General features: G+C 39.5%; 4 protein-coding genes across 7 annotated transcripts in view; 2 read left to right on the top strand and 2 right to left on the bottom strand.

The window, feature by feature from the left end:
- Positions 1-318, bottom strand: part of 5-HT2A (5-hydroxytryptamine receptor 2A) — a 108,656-nt gene extending 108,338 nt beyond the window's left edge. The window contains exons 1-2 of the mRNA XM_069047923.1: positions 193-318; positions 84-145 (exon numbers count right to left, since the gene is read on the bottom strand). The gene's annotated coding sequence lies outside the window, so the exon portion shown is untranslated. The remainder of the gene's footprint in view (positions 1-83; positions 146-192) is intronic.
- A 453-nt stretch (positions 319-771) lies between these two features.
- Hou (GID complex subunit 8 homolog protein Houki) lies at positions 772-1,832 on the top strand. Of its 3 annotated transcripts, none has more exons than XM_069047973.1 (4): positions 772-913; positions 961-1,157; positions 1,204-1,401; positions 1,451-1,832. In XM_069047973.1, the coding sequence occupies exons 1-4, from the start codon at positions 796-798 to the stop codon at positions 1,625-1,627; spliced, it is 690 nt and encodes a 229-aa protein (XP_068904074.1). In that variant the 5' UTR covers positions 772-795; the 3' UTR covers positions 1,628-1,832. The 3 variants fall into 3 exon arrangements, with proteins under 3 accessions (XP_068904074.1, XP_068904072.1, XP_068904073.1); XM_069047971.1 differs by having other exon boundaries at positions 1,198-1,401; XM_069047972.1 differs by having other exon boundaries at positions 774-913; positions 964-1,157; positions 1,198-1,401.
- Positions 1,830-2,994, bottom strand: Nup35 (Nucleoporin 35kDa). Its single transcript, XM_069047963.1, has 2 exons — positions 2,827-2,994; positions 1,830-2,778 (listed from the first exon to the last, which is right to left on the bottom strand). The coding sequence occupies exon 2, from the start codon at positions 2,768-2,770 to the stop codon at positions 1,937-1,939; it is 834 nt and encodes a 277-aa protein (XP_068904064.1). The 5' UTR covers positions 2,771-2,778; positions 2,827-2,994; the 3' UTR covers positions 1,830-1,936.
- A 1,466-nt stretch (positions 2,995-4,460) lies between these two features.
- MCU (mitochondrial calcium uniporter) overlaps positions 4,461-19,804 on the top strand; it is a 37,619-nt gene continuing 22,275 nt past the window's right edge. The window contains exons 1-2 of one of the 2 annotated variants that reach the window (XM_069047952.1): positions 4,461-4,679; positions 10,340-10,490. In XM_069047952.1, the coding sequence (XP_068904053.1) occupies positions 4,575-4,679; positions 10,340-10,490 (256 nt within the window). In that variant the 5' untranslated portion in view covers positions 4,461-4,574. The remainder of the gene's footprint in view (positions 4,680-10,339; positions 10,491-19,804) is intronic. The other variant, XM_069047953.1, reaches the window with a different exon arrangement.

Genomic DNA, 19,804 nt, shown 5'->3' with positions numbered 1-19,804 from the left:
ATAAATGGCTAAAGCACATTATTTTTGTTTATGTCCAATTAATGTTTCTGTTGTAATTGAAAATAAATTTGAATATTACTTACCACACACCTTTCTTTGCCTTCCTGGGGGGTCACGGCAGGGGTTCAAAAATATAACCCTCGACCTGCAAGTACTACAAATTAAAGTGTCGTGTATAACAGGAAATGTTACCGCAATGAGTCGAGACTTCATTTCGAAATATTTCACCCTAATTTCGCGAAATTCACAAAATTTTCAAACCTTACGTCATCATAAGTCGCAACAGAAGCGCACTCTTGCGTCAACTAAGCGAAGTTATCCGGAATGCTAGACACTTCCTGTAATTTGACTAAAAATTATACAGAAATCTAAAGTTATGTAGGCAGATCAAATAGAACTGCATAATTTTACAACATTTTGACTAGAAATATTATTGTGTTGATGGATATGTATCTCTAAATTCTCCAGAACCGTTGAGAAATTACAGGAATCTGTTTTCCTTTTACCGATGATACCGGTCAAATTATTTTCTTAATTACTACTACTTCGTTTTTTTTCATCTGCGAGACATTTGTGCTACTCAGTGTCTTTGTTCGATAGAATTGGTTTTACTTGAGATTTTTTGATGTTTGGCAGACCGTCAGCTGATGTCTGGTGAATTCAAGCGGGAACGATTGGTAGCTATGAAAAAAACAAAGGCAATTGACAGTTGATGACATCTGTGATGACAGTTAGTTTATCGGACTAATGTCAAAAAGTTTTATTTTTATTTTGGAATAAGAAGAGCGTCAGGGGATGAGTTACACGGAGAAGCACGACGTCACAACAAAGGAGGAGTGGATGACTCTCGTTGACGAGAACGATATCGGTCGAGGGCAGATGAACAAACTAATAATGAATTACCTGGTGACAGGTAAGTTGTTGTCCTTTGTGGCGCGTTCGCTCAGGGTGTTGGTTTAGAAGGTTTCAAAGAGGCGGCGGAGAAGTTCCAACAGGAGTCAGGGGTGGTCCCCGCGGTAGAATTGCACTCTCTAGATGACAGGATCAGCATCAGGGACGCGATAATGAACGGTCGAATACAAGAAGCGACGGCCTTAATCAACCAGCTCCATCCAGAACTGCTAGACAATGACAGATACTTGTACTTTCACCTTCAGGTACTGGAGGAAGGTGTCACGTCATGTCATAATTTTAAAGTTTCAGCAATTGCATCTGATCGAGTTGATTAGGAGTAATCGGGTGGAGGAGGCGTTGGCGTTCGCACAGAGTCACTTAAGCGAGGCGGGCGAGGAGGATCCGTCGGTATTGCAGGAATTGGAGAGGACGGTGGCGCTCTTGGCGTTTGAGGACCCCTTGAACAGTCCTTTCGGGGACCTGTTAGCGCCGTCTCACCGGCAGAAGGTAAACTGGAAAATAAAAACGTGTCGCCGATGGTAATTAATTTTTTCAGATCGCGAGCGAGGTAAACGCTGCAATTTTGAAAATGGAACACCAAGAAACAACGGCTTCGAAAATCTCAACTCTACTTAAGCTAGTGCTTTGGGCTCAGGATAAGTTAAGTAAGAAGAACGTCAAATATCCCAAAATGACTGACTTAGCGACCGCTACGATTGACGACCCAAAGTAACTTAATTTAGGCGAATTTGACCAGTTCTTTTTACACGTAAAAAATAGCAGAAATAGAGTGTAGTATAAATTATTGTTATTAAATTTAGCTGTTCTATATTACATAATCCCTCTAAAATATGTTTGTAAAGTGTGATCACAGAGCAGATTCAACAAGTTTTTTTGTAAATTTATATTCTGATAAGGGTAAAAAAAATCTATCATTATCCTAGTGTAGTTTTCTTATAAAATAGGTTTTTACAAAGCAATATCTTAAATAATAGACAACAAAAACAGTTGCTAGATGTGTAAAAATAAAAGACTAAAAAAATTACCAGCCAAACACGTATTCTATGGCTTTTGACACCAGACCAGTTGACTTTTGTGGCACGTTCTGTGGCGGCAGCACTGAGCTATTGTTGTGCGGCGAAATAAACGACTGCCGCAAAGACCTCGCCCGAATCGGCGACGCAAAAACGTTGTCGTTCTCTTTGTTTTCTTTGTTGTAGTGTAAACTGACCCCGATCATGATACAATTGCTGATACACCTCCCATTCAAAGCCAAAGCTCGAGGCACATCACTCAAATTATTAAATTTAACATGCAACCAGTTCCCTTGCGTCGGCACTTTCTTCTCCACGATGACCCCACAGTTGGACAACTGCGCCAAAACCAGACTGAGCGCGCTGGGCGGAAACCCGAAAACTGTGACCCAATGGGTGTCAATCTTGTCCATCCGACTCAAATTGACGCTCTCGTTTATATTCCTGCTACAATTGAAGCTCTCCTCGTTCAGGCGACTCCTCCCGAACACCCCCGGCGAGTCCCCGTACGCCGTCGATTGCATAATGGGACTGGTGGGTTTGCGCTTCTGTTCTATCGTATCGAACAAGCCTTGGCTTGGGGGTCCCGGTTTGTGCGGCGTAAACGCCTGTTTGGGGCTGTCGAGGGTCTGGTTGAACAGTTTGGGGTGCAGCGCGCGCACGTCGGGGGTGCTAGACGAGCCGGGTTTCCGCGCGGGGGTACGGTTGCGTCCGGGCGAAGTGTTGGGGTTGGGGGTCTGTGGCTGCGTCGTGTCGCCCATTAGAAAGGCGGGGAGAAAGTTGGGGTTGAGGTTCGGGGAGGAGGGGCTCGATGGGGGGCTTCCGAGGGTCATGGGCTCCATTGCAAGACCTACAGAAAAGTGAGGTTATGGTGGCCGGTTTTGAGTGAGCTACTTACGAAATTAGTGTCGGCGTGGTCGCAAAATAATGGAAAAAGAAGAGTTTTTTTTGTAATTTTTTTATCCTGCGCGAGGATCGGGTGTAAACATGCGACTTTTCGTCGGACAAATCTATCAGACACAGCTGTCAAATTTGAATTTTGACAAGTAACGGGCAGTGATTTAAATGCTGTGTTGCAACCAGGTCCAGTAGATGGCGGAGCAAACGCCAGAGTTTCAAAATTTTGAAAAATGGTGTTTTTAGTCACTTTTGAGTTGATTCAAGACCGCCTTGGTTAATTTCGTGATCAGAATTGGCACAATTGCCAAATTTAATTTTTGTCAATGACCACACAAACAGTGGTTAGAATGCAGTGTTTAAAGGAGGCGGAAATTTTCGAAAATTTTGTTTCAAGGTCAAATGAAAACAATTTTTTAAAATTTTAGTTCTTTATTATTTCTCAAATCGATCAAACATGGGACGTATCTTTTCACACATCGAGATGAGATACGTTATTTGAGATCAGAAATACAATCAAGACTATGTTTACATTGTATCTTTCATTATTTCCAGAATTGACATGTTTTATCTGCTCCACCTTTTTTTATCTCATTTATAGTCTTCAAAAACATCAAGTTCAGCTATTTATTGACGTAATACATCACACTTTACTGATTTAAAAGTGAATCGCAAAAAGTTGTTGGCGCCAGCCCCTCAGCACAATCCAATTTCGCATAGATTGACACCTGTGTACATATTATACAGTTGGATTAAAAAAAACGGGACATGAATCTTTTCCTGTAAATTTGGTTTTGTCCATTTGTCAATTAATTGTCTACTTGACAATACCTGTCAAATAATTTTTTTAAATGTCATTGAATTTTGACCATAATTCTAACCTATCTCTCGTAAGACGGTTTCACACTATTAAAAAACCAAAAGAATTTGTCAATTTTTTTTGACGTGTCCTGTTTTTTGTTAAAGCAACTGTACAATTGCGGTCACGGAATTTTGGCCGTCACTTTCATGTCAATTAAAAAAAAATGGATGTAGTCCATGCTTTAGTCATTATGATTGATTTTTGGAATTGAAATTCAAAAATTTCATGCAAGTCAGTCAGCGTCAAAATAACAAGTCCTGCAATAGCCGAAAATGAGGTTGCGAATACGTAAGGGCCGCATTACATTTCCTGTCCATGGAATGACAAGTGACGGCCAAAATTTTGTGGCTGGAACTGTACCACGAATGAAATAATTTGATCTCTGATACATTTTTATCTATTGATCCGAGGTATTCTGAAACAGTCTATTGGTGGAGCATCTGTTGTGAAAAATTCATGGAATGACATTCTTTACATTCCTGATTTTCCCGTGACAAGCACCCTCCAAGGACTCATTTAATCATGCAACCCTCCCATCACAGCGGAAACAACCCTTGCGCTAGTAGAGTGGATATTGGAAACCGCACCCTCAATCGCACTGACAGTTGAACAAATCGAACTGTCACTCACGACTGTCATGTTTTTGGGCGACTCTGTATCGCAAAAAATTTAATTTGAAATAGGTACACATTTGCGTGCGATTTACGCACAATCTTATCTAACCCATGATTTGTATTTTGTCGGAAAATTACTAATCGTTACAGTTTATATGTAGTATTTCGTATATCCTGTGTGGTGAGAAAAGATGAAAATTTTTGGGAAATCTAGCACGCATGTGTCAGTTGGACAAGCGAAAATTTTAATTTTGACAGTGACAGTGGAACAAGATGGCGATGCCGCGGGTGTTGTGTCGTGTTCGTCTCCTGATCCACAACGACTATTCAGTGATTTCAAAATATTCAACGGTCGTAAATAGTGTTTCAATAAATAAAGTAAGTACGTTTTCGCTGTATTCTAGCGAAATTGGGCGTGATCGCCGGCCAAGTCGCGAGATCGGCCCCGAATCCCGCACAGCACCCCTGGAGGGTGCACCTGTTTTGGAAATAGCCGGGCGCTATGCGGTTAAACCCCCTTTTTATCGACCCTCCGCCGCGGCCGGCCCTCCGTGAAGACAGCTCCGTGTTTACCCCGACGGGGACGAAGAGGTTATGTTGTGCGGCAAATTACTTATTCTTCTCACCTGATCCATTATTCAAAATGCAAATGGAGCAGCGCGCCTTGTGGAGGACGCGCCGAGACGGTTTCTATTATTTTTTCTCCCGAAGTGTACGAAAATAAACCCGCACAGCCGGTCCCCCATGAATCATTCTTTGATGCAAGCATCTCGCTCCTCCGACCACCGAAGAAAGCAAACACGTTCACTATCATTTTCCAATCGTTCAGTTTTTAAGGTCAATAACACAACCGGCGAGTGCATCGCTGTCGCTGCTCTTTCGCAACAAATTGGAATTTTAAGGCCGTTTTAACGGCGCGGTTCGTGTTTACAATTGCGTCCAGACAAGGGTGGAGTGCAATAAATACGAATGGGGTGCTTCCGCAGTTCCGCAGAGGCAATCAAGTCAAAGCGTCGGAAAAAAGAAAGTCGTCAAAGCTCGTTGTTGCTGGAGTTGGGGAAAATTCATCGATTTTTGATTCCGCAGGTAGGATCGAGTCTAACAAGCCGGAAGATTGCCCCATTTAAGAGGGAACAACAGGAGAGGAAGTTCGCCGAGTTGGAGACATCACCGTTCGAATATGACGACAATCGGGACAACAGCCTCGAGGCAATTGGCTTTGTCGTTTGAATCTGGATAAGAGATGGTGCAAGGATCGGATTTTTATCTAATTGAAGCAGGAGATGGTGTCACTCGAGCAAATGTTGACGCTAAGCCCATCATCTGGAATTGCGCCAATGTGTAGACGTTTCTCTGAACGAGAGATTTCTATTCTAGAAATTGCAAAAAAAATGTAGAGACTCTGGAAGTGTGGAGTCAGATTTATGGGCGCAGATCTATTTTCGTGACTGGTTGGAGGTGTGCTGGCAAGCAAAGAAAATTAACTCTATCTGGAAATGTCTAATAAACCAGATGAAAACAAATTGGAATAATGAGGAAATTTTCTGGAGTCGAAATTGGAAATTGCTTCCGGCAGTAAATTTAGAAATAGAACGTGAATGCTATGATATGGATTGATTAACTTTTCATTCATATATTTGTCATGGAAATCGTGATTGCGTTGAGATTAGTGGATTAGTCAGATTGCAAACAGACCGATAAGATTTGTGTAATTCGAATTGACTAAGTAATGTGATAAAATCCGTGGGAGATGCAAGAGCATGATTCAGGCTTTGCAGAACTGGCGGTGTATCAGATCAGAACACAACACTAACGAAATTATCCGGAGATAACAGCACCGAGTCAAGCTGGTGTGTCGCCGGGTCAACCATCGCGCCCCCATTATTCGCCGCACGCTCGCCGCCGTAAAAGCGCCCAGTCCGAGGATAAAAAGTGTAGCAAGCGGAATTATTACAAATTTGATCATTTTATTTGGCCGAGTAAAAATGCGGGCTCGCCCCACACATTTTCGTTAGGGTGTTGCGTCGAGAGTGGCAGTTTTGCCGAAACCTTAGCAAGCAAAAGCCGGCGCTAAAAGCCAATTTGGGCGATCTTTTGTTTGGTCAGCGTTGCGCTATTAAAGCAACGGCTTCTGTAATCGCCCCCATGATTAAATCATCGGAATTCATATGCATGTGCGCATCGAAGGGAGTGCGGAGTTGATGTCATTTCCGTCGGTCGGCCGGAGAGGGTGCATCGCGGGGGCAAATAGAAATGATAATCCGCGAGTCGAGCTAACTCGAGAAAGTCATGCAAATAAGACGGGAGCGGGATAAAGACGTAATGCATTACAGTTAAGGGGATTCAAAGAACAGGCATCTTGCTTTCCCTTTGAGGCGATCTCTGCGCTTTTTGTTTGTTTGGAGGGACACTCCGTCATCTTGTCTTAATTTGTTTGACGCGATTAAGTTCAGCGCAGTCAGTCCGTTCAACTTTTAATTGTATTATTTCGCGATGACCGCGGGAGAGCGGTATCGTAATTGGAGTGGGCCCCTGGAGAGGTGCCAGTCGAGCGCGCATTGTCTCCCCTTTAGATTATTTTCGTTTTGGGGACCGTCTCCGGTGCGTTGTTTTGATTTTTCTTTCGTTCGCACTCGGTATCGATTCGATCGAGTGAAATTTTCATGCAGGCCCGGCTTTTTGCACCCCAATAAAAATATCCGCGCCCCAGCTTTATGCATTTATTATTCTGCGGCAAAAAATTATGTGTGCGTTGTTTTCTGGGCCCCCGCTTAATTCTTTATCGTTTTTTTCGTCCGGTGCACGCCGCTCCCGTACGAGATCGACTCGATATAAATTTATTGGCGTCGCTTTTCGTTTTATTGTTCCGATTTTTATTTATCGGCGGCGGTGCCTAATTATGGAACGGTCGGTGTTGCGGGATTTTATCAGGGGGAAGTGCGTTTCGGGGTCAAGTTTATTATCGCTTCCTGGAACATTTTTCGCCGGGAATTGTCGAATCGATATGGGCGTTTCGCGTTTCTCCAAGGGACGGTTTAAATATTTCACCCATTTTGTTCACTTTCATGGTTGCACACTAAATTCGGCTCTTAAATGGCCGAACGAGAGCGCTTTTCGAGAACTCTTTCAGACTGTTAGCGATATTGCTATCGAGTTATTCCGGAAAGTGGACGGGGCGCGCCCCTTGGCCCCAAATCGCGAATAACTGGCCAAAACGTAACAAACTCGTTAATTTATTATTTGTTAAGAGCCCGGTCGAGCGCCACGATCTAATTGTCAGAAGTGAAATAAAAATAAATAAATGAAATGGCCGTCCAAATTTTATTTTTCTTCGTGGAGACCGGCACTGCTCGATTCGGAAATCGTCATCGTTAAAAAACCACCTTTTGAATTTATTTTTGATCGTTGGAAAGAGTCCAACTCCAAAATCACAAGAAGGATGCAAAATCAGGACTACCAAGAAGAAAAGGAACAGTCGGCATCTTTGTGAATGCAATTGTCATTTGAATAATACATATCCAAGGAGAACTGATTTCCAAACCTGCAACAAATACATAATAGCAAAAAAAATCGTTGTATGCTGTATACAGAATAATAAAAAATTAATCGCCGTTTTTGCATTTTTATTTTATATTTTTAGTTGTAATATCCCTAATGCGTGAATTATTTCGAAAAAATATGTCAGAGCTCGGGAATGCTTTTGTGGAAATAAGCACGAGTCGCAGACGAATGGACTACAACGAGTTAGCATAAGTGAAAAGTGTGGAACAATTTATAGAACTAATTTGCGTGCACGTGGGAGATTCTACGAGAAAATTGCACGCCAACATCGAGTAATTACTTGCGGAGTTGCATCTATTTTAAATGTGAAACCTGCAATGTTGGAGTTTTCATGGTCCTAACAGTAATTAAGAAAATATTTTGGCCGATGGCCTGCACGAAAAAATTTCCACTTCCGCTATTTTTTGAAAAGGTTTTCAGGAAAATGCAAGCTTTCTGTTGGATGTTTATTGCAGGCGTGCTATTTTTGAACCAATTTTGAAAATATCTTCAGTTTTCAAGAATGTTGCAAACGAAAATTTGCAAAATCTCTTGGAATGTTAGAATTTTTGAAAAATTATATCCATCTCATTTTTAGAATATGAAGAAAATTTTTGAGTAAAGTTCAGAATTCTGAAATTATTTTTTTTACTTGCCAACTTGGTCAATTGATGGATCAGATTGTATCAGTTCAATAACCACTTAGATGATTTACTTAATTTAATTTTTTGCGTAAATCGACACGTTTGCAGTTGTTTCATTTGTTACATTAGTCGTAATTCTGCGTTTTTCTCTTAAAATATAGTGATTATTGGTCCTGACAAGTTACCATTTAATTTTTACAGCTCGTGGTAGTTCTGCTGACGAAGACTTTTTCATTCCCCCACGATATTTTTTTAAATCTATCTGGTGCTCATTTAAATTTCCGGTCAAAGTTGGCGTTGAAGAGTCGATTGTGAACGCACCGATCGTGTAAATCACAAACAACGGTAAGATTTAAACAGCTGATTCGTAATGCGCAGTACGTTCACAATCGACTCTTCAACGCCAACTTTGACCGGAAATTTAAATGAACACTCCATATCTTTAAATAACAATCCACCGGTTCTACAGGGTCATTATAAATGATTATCCCATCGCAGTAGGCGTTGGTGACGTAGTTGAATGTGCCGCAAGCCTCATAACATGAGTGAGACTAGTATCGCCGATAGGTGGCGCTACCGGCGGTAGTGGAAATCTGTCTACTAGTTTGTCTAACGTTGCGAGGCAGGCGGCACATCCAAAATTTGTGTGGGTTTCAATGTCAACTGCGATGGGACAATCATTTATAATGACCCTGTACTAATTTTTGAGAGTATTGATTTTTAACACCAAAGCGTCTACTCTGAGCACTCTATAATTCTATTTGATGATATTATAAGTGCTTCAAAATGTAGTTTTGATGTTCATTGCATGTATAATTACTCCTCGAAAATTTTTCCAAAATTATTCTCAAAAATGAGCAAGCCTGGCTTAGGTGATTAACTTGCTCTGGCTTTAAAGGTACCGGTACATTTACAACCACTTTCACAGAGTGATAATGGAAGTGAAATCATCTGCACACAAAGCTATTTCAGGCGTCCCACAGTCTTCCATTAGCCGTCCCTTATTTTTCAAGATTTTTAAATAGAACATTGTGAGCGCCAACTCTCTTATATTCTATTCAGGTGGTCTTAAAGTGCATAATGATCAGAAACAGAAGACAATGTTAGAAATTACAAATGTTATCGAAGACTTGGAAGTGTTTGTTGGTTTTATTCTTTTATCTAATCCCGTGGGATAAATGACACTTATCCCACTCATTTGAGTGGAATAAGGAACTTCATTACCGGACGCATTGCATTACTCCACTCAATGGGATAAGTGAGCTTCATTACCCCACTCAGTGGGATAAGTAAGTCATTATTCCACTCAGTGGTGTAATTAAACTGGCGGAAATAAATTAGATTTACCTTTTTTTTTTAATTCGGGGCGGTCTTAGATAAAATTTTGTACATAACACGTGGTCTAAAGCATATTACAGGAAACTCGTGTGATTACAGATGAACTCGGGCTAACGCCCTCGTCATCTGCAATCTTCACACTCGAATCCTGTAATATTGCTTTTATCCCACTAATTGTGTAAATAACTATTATTTATCCAGAGAGTTATACCTACATAATTTTTTCTCTTTCCGTAAATTCGATTGAGTTATTGAGTCAACGTTCTGTAGTGTAAAGAAGATAAATTAATCGCTTAATGTTATTTGTTTAGATGTGTTTGTTTTATAAATAATCACCCACGTATTGAACAGTAGCAGTTTTAAATGTCTGGTCCTTGATAGACTTCTGTTAATTTATATGTATTATTATAATCAGTAACAAAAAACTGGATCATCTGAATTTTATTTTGAACTGGTACGACTTGACTCGATTGAAAATTTTCTTGGTATTTTTTTCAAAATTTTTCTTTTTTCCAGTGTGCACAGTTCCGACATTCGATACGACACTTTAGGACAAACTTTCCCGCGGGTTTAGTGTTAAATTTTTCACAAAAGCAAGACAAAGAAGATCACCGTCACATCGCCTCGTCGTCGTCGGACAGCGACTCCACAGACAGCGAAGACGATGGTAAGTCCCCGAAGTCTCACCCTCCACTCCGTCCTCCACAATTAAGTCCGGCGCGTCGATGCTGACCGGAGTTTTCCGGCAAAAATTCGGCCTTTTGAAGTCGCCCCAAAAATGCAAATTCCGGACGTACCTTCCCTTTAATCACGGAGGGAAGTTGGCGGCGGTTGGAGTGTCCACGGATCTTGCCCTGCAACCCTTTTTGTTTGTCGTAAGACTAGGCCCAAGTTTCGGTTCGTTGTTTTAATTTGTTGGGTGTCGGTGCGGGGGCAAATATTTGCACATCTCTCGAGATTACGCCGCTGTCAATAAGTGTAATAATGGATAAGTGTATGTTTTGTGAATGCGTGTGGCGTGCTTTTTCGGCACTTATCTGGACGAGATCGCGAAATGACATTACGCAATTGCGGGCGTGCCTTGACATTGATTTTATTGTACGGTGTACAGCTTTCGTTAAGAGGAAAGTGTAAGGTCGAGCCTAATCGGAGGAATTCAACAGGAATCTACAGAATGTTTGAAAATCGATGACACTGTTGTGTTGGCATTGCACGGGAGCTATTTTTAGAGAAATTTATTTTTTCGTCTGGTTAAACAGTGATTCACAAGTATTATCGAAACTCAATATAGTAATACATAAATATAACAATTATGTAATCGCGGTGAAGTTGATTTCAGGCGGAATTACATAATTGTATTTACCGGAAGTTGAAACCGTACAGAGCATTTGGATTAGCGATATTATTTTTATCGCTTCATTAAGTTTTATCTACATCTAGTACGCTTTGTGGGTCAATCAAAATTTATATCGCTAAATATTACACTAGCAGTACAACAGGTTGATAAAAAATACATGTTCAGTTCTTTATCTTTGTCAAATATTGATTCAAAATCCATCCAGTTACGTAACGCAGTCAAATATGTGGGGGTCGATGATCCAACCCTGGTGCACACCGAGATACGCCGCTGCAATTTCCGCTAGTTCGGAATGCACTACTCGCATTTTGCGAACGTAGCAATTCGACAAACCTTATAAATAAGACTGCAAGACCCGTGCAGTAAATACTTGAGGTCATGTGTGACAAAGGATGTGACAAGGAAGTTTAACGATTCTCTTTGTTGTTTTATCAAGAGTGTCTAGATGTTTATTTTTGAAAATAGACGAGACAATTAATTATTATTATCAGAGGAACCGACTTTGAATGAGACCGGATAGTTGAGCTGAAAGAGACCGGAATTCCAATTAAATGCGTCAATGTGTGTTGTTATGTAGTCCCCGAGAGGAGACCTAATCCTTCGGTTGAAAGGAGGAGCGGTTGCAAGAAGAGTTCCATAAAAAAGTTTTTTACGGAGTTGTGATTGAACATTAGCAGATAAGAAATGTAGGGCATGCTGGCGTAACTCATTTGAGTGTTTGAGTAGATTTGTGGCGTTAAAGAACGTAGATAGTTACTCAACAATAAATAGGTACAGTCGCGGAATCAAAATTTCGGGCAGCATTTCAAAAAAAACTCTCTGTAAACCACCTTTTACTGTCATCATGACTGACATTTAACAATTAAATTTTTCTGTGTCGGTCGCGCAGTCAGTTTTTGATTTTGGGTCTTGAGTTAATTGCAATGGGTGTAATGAAATCATCGCTTATTTAAATCAACATGACAGGAGTAAAAAATGAGATTATATTAACGTAAAGGTTGTTTTAGAGTTTACAGTATGAAAATGACAATACTGCCCGAAATTTTAATTCCGCAACTGTACATTTAATAATTAAATGTTTGATTTTTCGGGTAATACTCCAGATTTTTATCAGATTAGTCGTAAATTATATAATTTTTCGTTATCGCTTAATCAGTTTGAGTTATTTATGCAAACGGAAAATATAAATAAATAATGTGATAAAGCACTATTCTTGAATTTGTTTATAGTGTCAACATTTCTTAGAATTTAGAAAATATCTACATACTATAAATAAATGTTTCTAACAAAGAAATCCATGTAAATATCTGATTATTTTGTGACTACTTCGTTATGAATTTATTTTCTTGTTTATTTCTTTATGCTTTGGTCAAATCGAGTTATGAATTTATTTATGAAAGCGGAGCGTGTAGAATAAAAGATTTTTTCTATTGCCTCAACACCGAGTAGAAAATTCCTCCCTTCAGAGTAAAAGTAAAAACGCCAGGTTGACATTTTTAGAAAATCTGCCAAAAAGTAGCATTTTGAGTAATCTGTAAAAAGATGTATCAAAAAACTCATAATTTATTTATCAACATTGTTAAAACTGATTCTAGATATTTTCCGTAATCGGCAGCGTTGTTATTGTTATTAGTAACATGGAGTATGATTTTAACGCTCTGGACATGCTTGAAAAATAAGCCAAAATAACATCTTCCATTTTTTTGGAATTTCTTTCCGTTATCCATTTTTTGAATAAATAATTATTTCATTTCATACTTCCGCTGAATTTTATTTTACAACTTGGTAACGGCAAGTGTGCTTACTCGGATGCCTAAACGTCACCCGCGGGACGAAAAATGCACTTTCCTCGCTCGTTATGTAATAGTACATTCTTTAACAAGCGTATAATGATGGCTATTATTCAAGAGGATGAAAATGAAAATCGTCCGAGTGAATAATAGCCATTATATCTCCACGACTGTACTTACTGTTTACAAACGCATCCGATTGACGATCTGCCCGTGATAGAAGGAAAATACGAGGGATGTGATTGGCCGACAGCCGTGAGTTTCAGCATACATATTCTATCACTGGGGGTGAAATTAATATCATTCTTTCGTTGAACATCCAACAAGAATACATTCATTCTTTAATAGTCTGAGATTTTTCTAGTGAAAAGAGTCATATTTAATAAGAATCTGACTTTTTTAATGTTCTAGTGTAGATATCTGTCAAATTTATTTTTTCTTATTTTATTATTTTTATTTATTTTCTCGTTCATTCGTACCAAACTGAGAACACAAACAACTATTCTATGTAACATGCGTTCAAATAAAATCCTGGGCTGAGCAGGCGCTGAAAAAAGTAAACCGTTTAGAACGGTGTAAAGTTTAAAATTTCCACCGTTTGACACGAATGACATTTGTTTATGTTTCATGGGGACATAATTGAACATGTTTTCAGCAAATGGTGCCCTTAGATATTTGCTTCGAGAATAGGAATCGTGTTAAGCTATTCAATTTTTAATGTAAAACATTGCAAAGAAAGATTTTTTTTTGTTTCGAAATTTTAGGTTAGCTGTCAACATCCACCAATTAATTTACACTTTAATAAAGCACAACAATTGACGGTTTCCAACGCCTCCCCAGATTTGAACGCGCGATAGAATCAGTACGAGTGATTTATAATGTCAACACTTCTAAGAACTTTTGAAACATCGTGATAGCGAAAATCCAAAGATAAGATCCCAACTATGTAATTATGACATCATTTTTGAGAAGCTGTTGGCTTCTGGAGGCTTCTAGAATAAGGCAACTTTGTTCTTAGAACATTCTCTTGGCTGAAGACAGAGGGAGGTTTTTTTTGTTGAAAAATCTGTTATTTAGCAAGTGTTTGACATTTTTGGCCGTGTACTGTGGATTCTTATCGGATTAGTTTTTAATTTATTTTCTTTACAGAAAACACATTAGGTACCCACTCTAGATTAAGGCACTCCTGTTGACTTCATTTTACGAAGTCAACAAACCACTTTATAGAAATGTCGACGTTATAATTTAACAAAATAATTTCACTGAAGTGAAAATTTAATTAATACAGGCCAGGAGAAGGTTGTGGGTGGAGTTACGTAAGCTTTTTGTAGAAATGTAATTTTCTTGACTTGATGCATAATGGGAGTATACAGTGTGTATCTAAAATCCGTGTGTAAATTTTAACACGTAGCAGAGGTTGTTAAATGAATCGTTTAAAATTTGGAATAAATTAACCGTCAAAATGTATACCCGCCTATGGGTAAGGGCGAAAACTTTCTGTAGAAACGGAGCCTTGTCAAGATGGTTACATTGTTATAGAAAAAATTAAATAATTAAAATTAAAATTCTCATGGTTACAAAAAATTGAGCTTAGTTAATCACACAAAACGAGTCGTTTCGTAAAAATTAGGGGGCAAAAAATCTTGGAAAACTGCCCGTACTTCAGATACACCCTGTATACAGGGTGTCGCAAAATTAACGTATTCCAAATCGGGGGTCTTGTAGGGAAAAATCTCAGGAATCTCGAAAAAATAAAATAAAAAATATAGGGGGGGTCTTTACAAAGATATATGGGTCTGAAGGTTCAAACTTTTCATCATGTTTTCTTCAAATAAAAAATATAAATGGTTGACATTCATTTTGAAATATGGTGAGGATGATTATGTAAAATATTAAAATTTAAATGAAAAGACATTTCTTGAAAAAACAGCTTTATCTCGAAAAAATAGAAGTTTTATTTTTCCAATTTTTGTTCAAAAGGGAAGTACAATATAGCTAGAATATTAATCAAGTACTTTTGAACAAATACTGGCAACTTTGATATTTTTTTCAGACAGCAATTTTTTTTTTTTTACATTTTTACTTGGTCAACAGAATGTCCCCTACTAAGCCCCGAACTCGGAATACGATAATTTTAAAACACCCTGTATAATTGTGACAGCGGTTTTAATTTTCGCCCTGACAAATCACTGGATCATCTTCTGCGCACTTTCCGAGCTACTGACTCTGTTAAATTTGTTTCTTCCCGTTAAAAAAAATCTCCGGGGGCTTAGCGGTCCCACTCGTCTCTGCTCTCCCTCGGCAAATTCCCAATTAATCGCGTCAACTTTACCCAGTTTTAATCGGCTCAGCAGTCTCGATCCAAATTACCCCGTCTCAAATTTCCAAATTTAATCTCGCCCCCCACCCCCTCGTATTATTTTCATCGATCCAACAACGGCCGTTTCTTAATTATCGAAGCTGGAAACTCGGTCGTTCACCATATCGAGTCGACGCTGCGTAACACAACAAACTTCTTTCCAAGAAAATTTAATCATGATCCATCCCAGCGGGCCACATCGCACGCAGCATCCCGCACGAACGTTATCCCGGAGTTCTCCGGCCAACTTCGGAGGATAAAGGATCAACGAGGGCACGGGGACGGCTGTATTTCTTCCCTTTATGTCGTGAGATAGTTGCAGCATTGCCGACATTAGCCGGAGCGTTTTCTGGGAGGGTGGAGGGTGTGCAAATTGGGCCCGAACGAGGTGTGTGAGTGAGGGGCGGTTTTTTGGGTGATATGCAAGAAGGCGGCGAGGCACGCTTTCTGGCGATGTTATCGACTGCGGGGCTGAAAGCTCGGCGTAAATATTGATAAGCTGCGTTTCGGGGTTAATGCTGATCATTATTTTAAAAAGGGGCGTAATTTAATGTGCCGATCCTTAAAACTTTTCGGTCTTCATTATTACGGCGATTTTCGCATGATCTTTACTGTTTTCATTTTTTGTCCGCAAAGGACTAATTCGACGTTCTCGTTTCCGCTCGCCGGAGCAAATAATCAATCGGCGAATTGCATCGTTGTTCGTTTTTGTCAAAGCGTCCGGTTTTTTTTGCCCAATAGGATCACGATTTACACGAGCTCGCAAAAAAGGACGAACGTTTGCAGGAACCGCGCCAGCAGGAGGGAATAGACGGCGGAGTAAGGAAGACACGTTTGTGTCGGTTTTAGAGGTGCTTCACAGCAAAAATAAAAACGATAAAGTTTAGCCCGTTGCAGGGTGGGTGGTGACGTTGTGCGAACAAAATTTAATAATGTCAGTTGCAGGATGGCATTTTGCTCGGTTTTACATGGCCTTTACAGAGTCGGTTTGTAATTCGGTGTGTTGGATTTAATCCGGAACTTGCAGAAGAAGCGACGATTTGATGCGACGCACTTGAGGATAATCTCGACTTGAAGTGTCTCGAGTTTGAGGGTGTTTGATCTCGAAACGAGGGAGTGCGGTGGCGTCTAAAGGAGTCTTTAATTACAACAATCAAATATTAATCGTAATTTCTCCCATCAATGTTTCACACACGTATCGATTTCGTGCATTCGTTTGTTGTCTCTTTAAAGTGTGGATTATAAATAGAAATAAAAGTTACAATTATAAATAAAATATTATGGCGGCAGCCGATCTATTATCTTGAAAGAAATATTTGTGTGCGTCATCCGTGCAGTGATATGATACACTACGACTACCTAGTGGGTTAAATTGATACGAAAACATATTAGTTAACTTCCTAAATAAACAAATAAATCTTTATTAGCAAAAGTGTTACGGTACAAACACATCTCATTGTCAAATTGGTGATTTCATCATATCGACAAAAGCCGGTCACACCTAGTGTCATATAACCTACAATAATAATTTATAATCCTTCCTCTAGGGAACTCAGAAATTTTACCTTTGTAGCCAGATACTTTTCATCAGGAGCACTACGTAGAAACACTTTTCGGGGGGATTAGATCCTATATAGAGTTTGCCGCGATCTGCGCCAATGCAATGCATTTGGTTTTCAATGGCATCAGACATTTTTCAGTTATTCGCTAAATACTTATAGTAAAAATTATCAAAACGTGAATAGCAAACAACAACTACAACTGTTTACTTTTTAACACTGAACGGCCATCTTGCCTTATTTTTGATTTTGACATCTGACATCCATAGAGACGCCTACACGTGTTATACCACAGTGGAACCGGTTAAATATTGGGTAATAATTTCGCTTTTTTAGATTTTTTTTAATAGGGATAATTTAATTATTAGATATTTCGTAAATGATAATTGTAATTGATAAATACATCGTGACAGATGCTTTAATTGACCTAATATTTGATTCGGTCGAGCCGCCCCTGGACACTTCTACTCCGCTCACAAAAAAATACCACTTTAACCGTTTCTATGGAGATACATACAAAAAGGTGCAATTGTCGACCGCTTAAAAATAAAAGAATTTTTCTTTTAGTTTTTTCATGGAATAGTTTACCAAATTATCCCCACGTGTCAACTGTCAATTTCCTCTTCTCATCCAATGGAGAGCTTGTATGTGGTACGGTTGTCATGGTAACAGCAAACATTTTTGAAAATTTAACGGAAATGTTTTCGTAAACGTCGTTGGCGAAAATATTTTTTAACCACTGTTACCACGAAAACATTTAAAAATAAATACATCTCTTAAAGTAATTACTTGTTGACGCGAGATTTTCTTATAGAATCTCCCACGTGCGTGTGAATTAGATTCCGTACATTTTTCCTCACTTTTCGTGGGTTTGTTGTTCGGCAATACGGCTTTCGTCTGCGACTCGTGCTTATTTCCATAGCAAAAAAAGTACTCGCGTTGTTTTCACCATCTCAGAGAATAATACCGAGTGACTAAAAATGATTGAAGGAAAATAGTGGATTGGCAACACTGATGCAGTTGGTAGTGCAAGTCTTCTCGTGCATCATCTGTCAATCAGTTCTATTTAGGTTAAGTTAAGTCACGAAGTACATTGTCGATTTAGATTTTTTTGACGTTTGTTTTAATTTTAAAAATTACGTGTGTCAACAATGTTGCCAGCTAAAGATTTCAAATGTGTTACCAACATAATAAAATAATTTTCAATCATTTATAGTCACTCGGTACATAAATAGAAACATTTTTTCGATCGAACTTTGAACACTGCAATTTTAAAATAACTTCTCTTGGTGTTGGGGTGCGATTTTCTTGTAGGATTTCCCTGGTACATTTTTTTTTGCTGTAATATTTTTGCAGGGTCTTTTTTAGTTTTCTAATGAGGCTTTACAACTTGGAATGTGATGTCAAGGTTATTTATAGCCGATGTATTTGACTCGGGCGGCGCTTCCTGACAGTTGGCCGACTGTCAAACTAATTAATAGCAAAACCGAACTGAGAGCCAAATATTTTGGGTTCTAATGAGCCTCGCTCTATACATTTTTCCATTTTATCGCAGTCAAACACAACTCACGTGTCAACGTAAATGAAAAAGACAAATAAAGCGAGAATGATGTGTTGACATTAAAGATGAAATGACTCATAAAACTCAATCAAAATATTGGAATCGGTTGTTGAGCAAATTCTTTGTTTATCGTTTTATCAATTTAACCGTCTCGTCGCGAGCGTTTTTGCAGGAATCAAAATTTTCCATTGATTCGTTCAAATGCATTGTTTTTTCCTGGTTCTGTCGAAGCATTGTGCCGCAGTTTATTGGACGTCAAGCCTCCAATAAACTGTCTTCATTTAGCGTGCCGTCACACATTTGCTCATTTATGTCCTGCAAAAAACCAGCACTTTTGTATACTTAACTCCACATTTCCAGGCGACATTTTTAAAATTAAGTTTGTCATTTTCAATTCACCACAACCCAACCGGATGAATCGGCGATTAAGCGACGTCTCCCTCGAGGGGCGACGCTTCAGCACGTCGGTAAACATCGCCTCCGGATGAAATATAAATGACAGGTGGATGTCCCCGTTCGGCCGTCAAACCTCCAATCGATGCCAAATTTTAATTGCGGACTGTGGACATCAATCCGTCCTTCGTCCTGCAACATCCACAAAGACGCGTGGAGCTCGAGCGAATTAAAACCAATAAAAGCTCGCTCTTTGGCAAATGAACTCTCGCGTGTCGAGAGGTTTTTATGGTAATTTGCAGGCAATCAGTCGAGTGCTACGCGGGGCTGCCTCGACAGAAACTCTCCGCACCGCAACAATAATCCCACATTTTGGGGGTGGTTGTTTTCGGTTGCGTCAGATCAAGACGTCTCGCTTCGAAACGGCCTAATTGTCATTCAGGGGGTTGGAGTTTTTTTATTGGCTCCCTTTACATGCACTCGTCTCGGGCTGGGTATTTTTCAGACGGGAGACGCTTAAGTAATGACTTCCTGAAGTGGAGCCTCAAATTGAATTAACGACTGGTTAAAGTGACGGATGGGGTCCGACGAAGCCTCTGCTCTTCGCTTTGATTTCGAACGTATTTTTTCCTGGCCGGCTGGGATCGGATTGATTAAAAATAGGACGCGTGTTTGCGCCACCGGGGGCGGTCACATTCTTACCTAAAATATTAAGTCGAAGGGTCGGATTATGCAAATCAAAGGACGCATTTATATTTTATTGAGGCTTTTATGGGGATCGGAACGAAATTCCCAATTGCAAACGAAATCCATGCAATATACAACACGCACGAATTACTGGTTGCCTACACAAACGTTTTTTCATAATGTCATTGCACTAAAACAAAATAGTAAAAAACACGAACGTCTATTTTTGGGTCGACGCATTGTGCCAAATGATGTTTTTCTCAAATTTATTTTTG

The sequence above is a fragment of the Tenebrio molitor genome, chromosome 5, assembly GCF_963966145.1.
Source record: "Tenebrio molitor chromosome 5, icTenMoli1.1, whole genome shotgun sequence".
Classification (NCBI taxonomy): Eukaryota; Metazoa; Arthropoda; class Insecta; order Coleoptera; family Tenebrionidae; genus Tenebrio; species Tenebrio molitor.
The sequence above is the reverse complement of the archived record's forward strand: the minus strand, read 5'-3'. Positions and strand labels throughout refer to the sequence as shown.

What these genes read in the sequence shown, in the direction of transcription:
- Hou (XM_069047971.1), top strand. Translation starts at nt 796, where the DNA reads ATGAGTTACACGGAGAAGCACGACGTCACAACAAAGGAGGAGTGGATG. An exon ending in AATGAATTACCTGGTGACAG is followed by an intron (nt 914 to 960) that starts GTAAGTTGTTGT and finishes GTGTTGGTTTAG; the next exon opens with AAGGTTTCAAAGAGGCGGCG. An exon ending in CGCCGTCTCACCGGCAGAAG is followed by an intron (nt 1,402 to 1,450) that starts GTAAACTGGAAA and finishes TAATTTTTTCAG; the next exon opens with ATCGCGAGCGAGGTAAACGC.
- Nup35 (XM_069047963.1), bottom strand. Translation starts at nt 2,770, where the DNA reads ATGGAGCCCATGACCCTCGGAAGCCCCCCATCGAGCCCCTCCTCCCCG.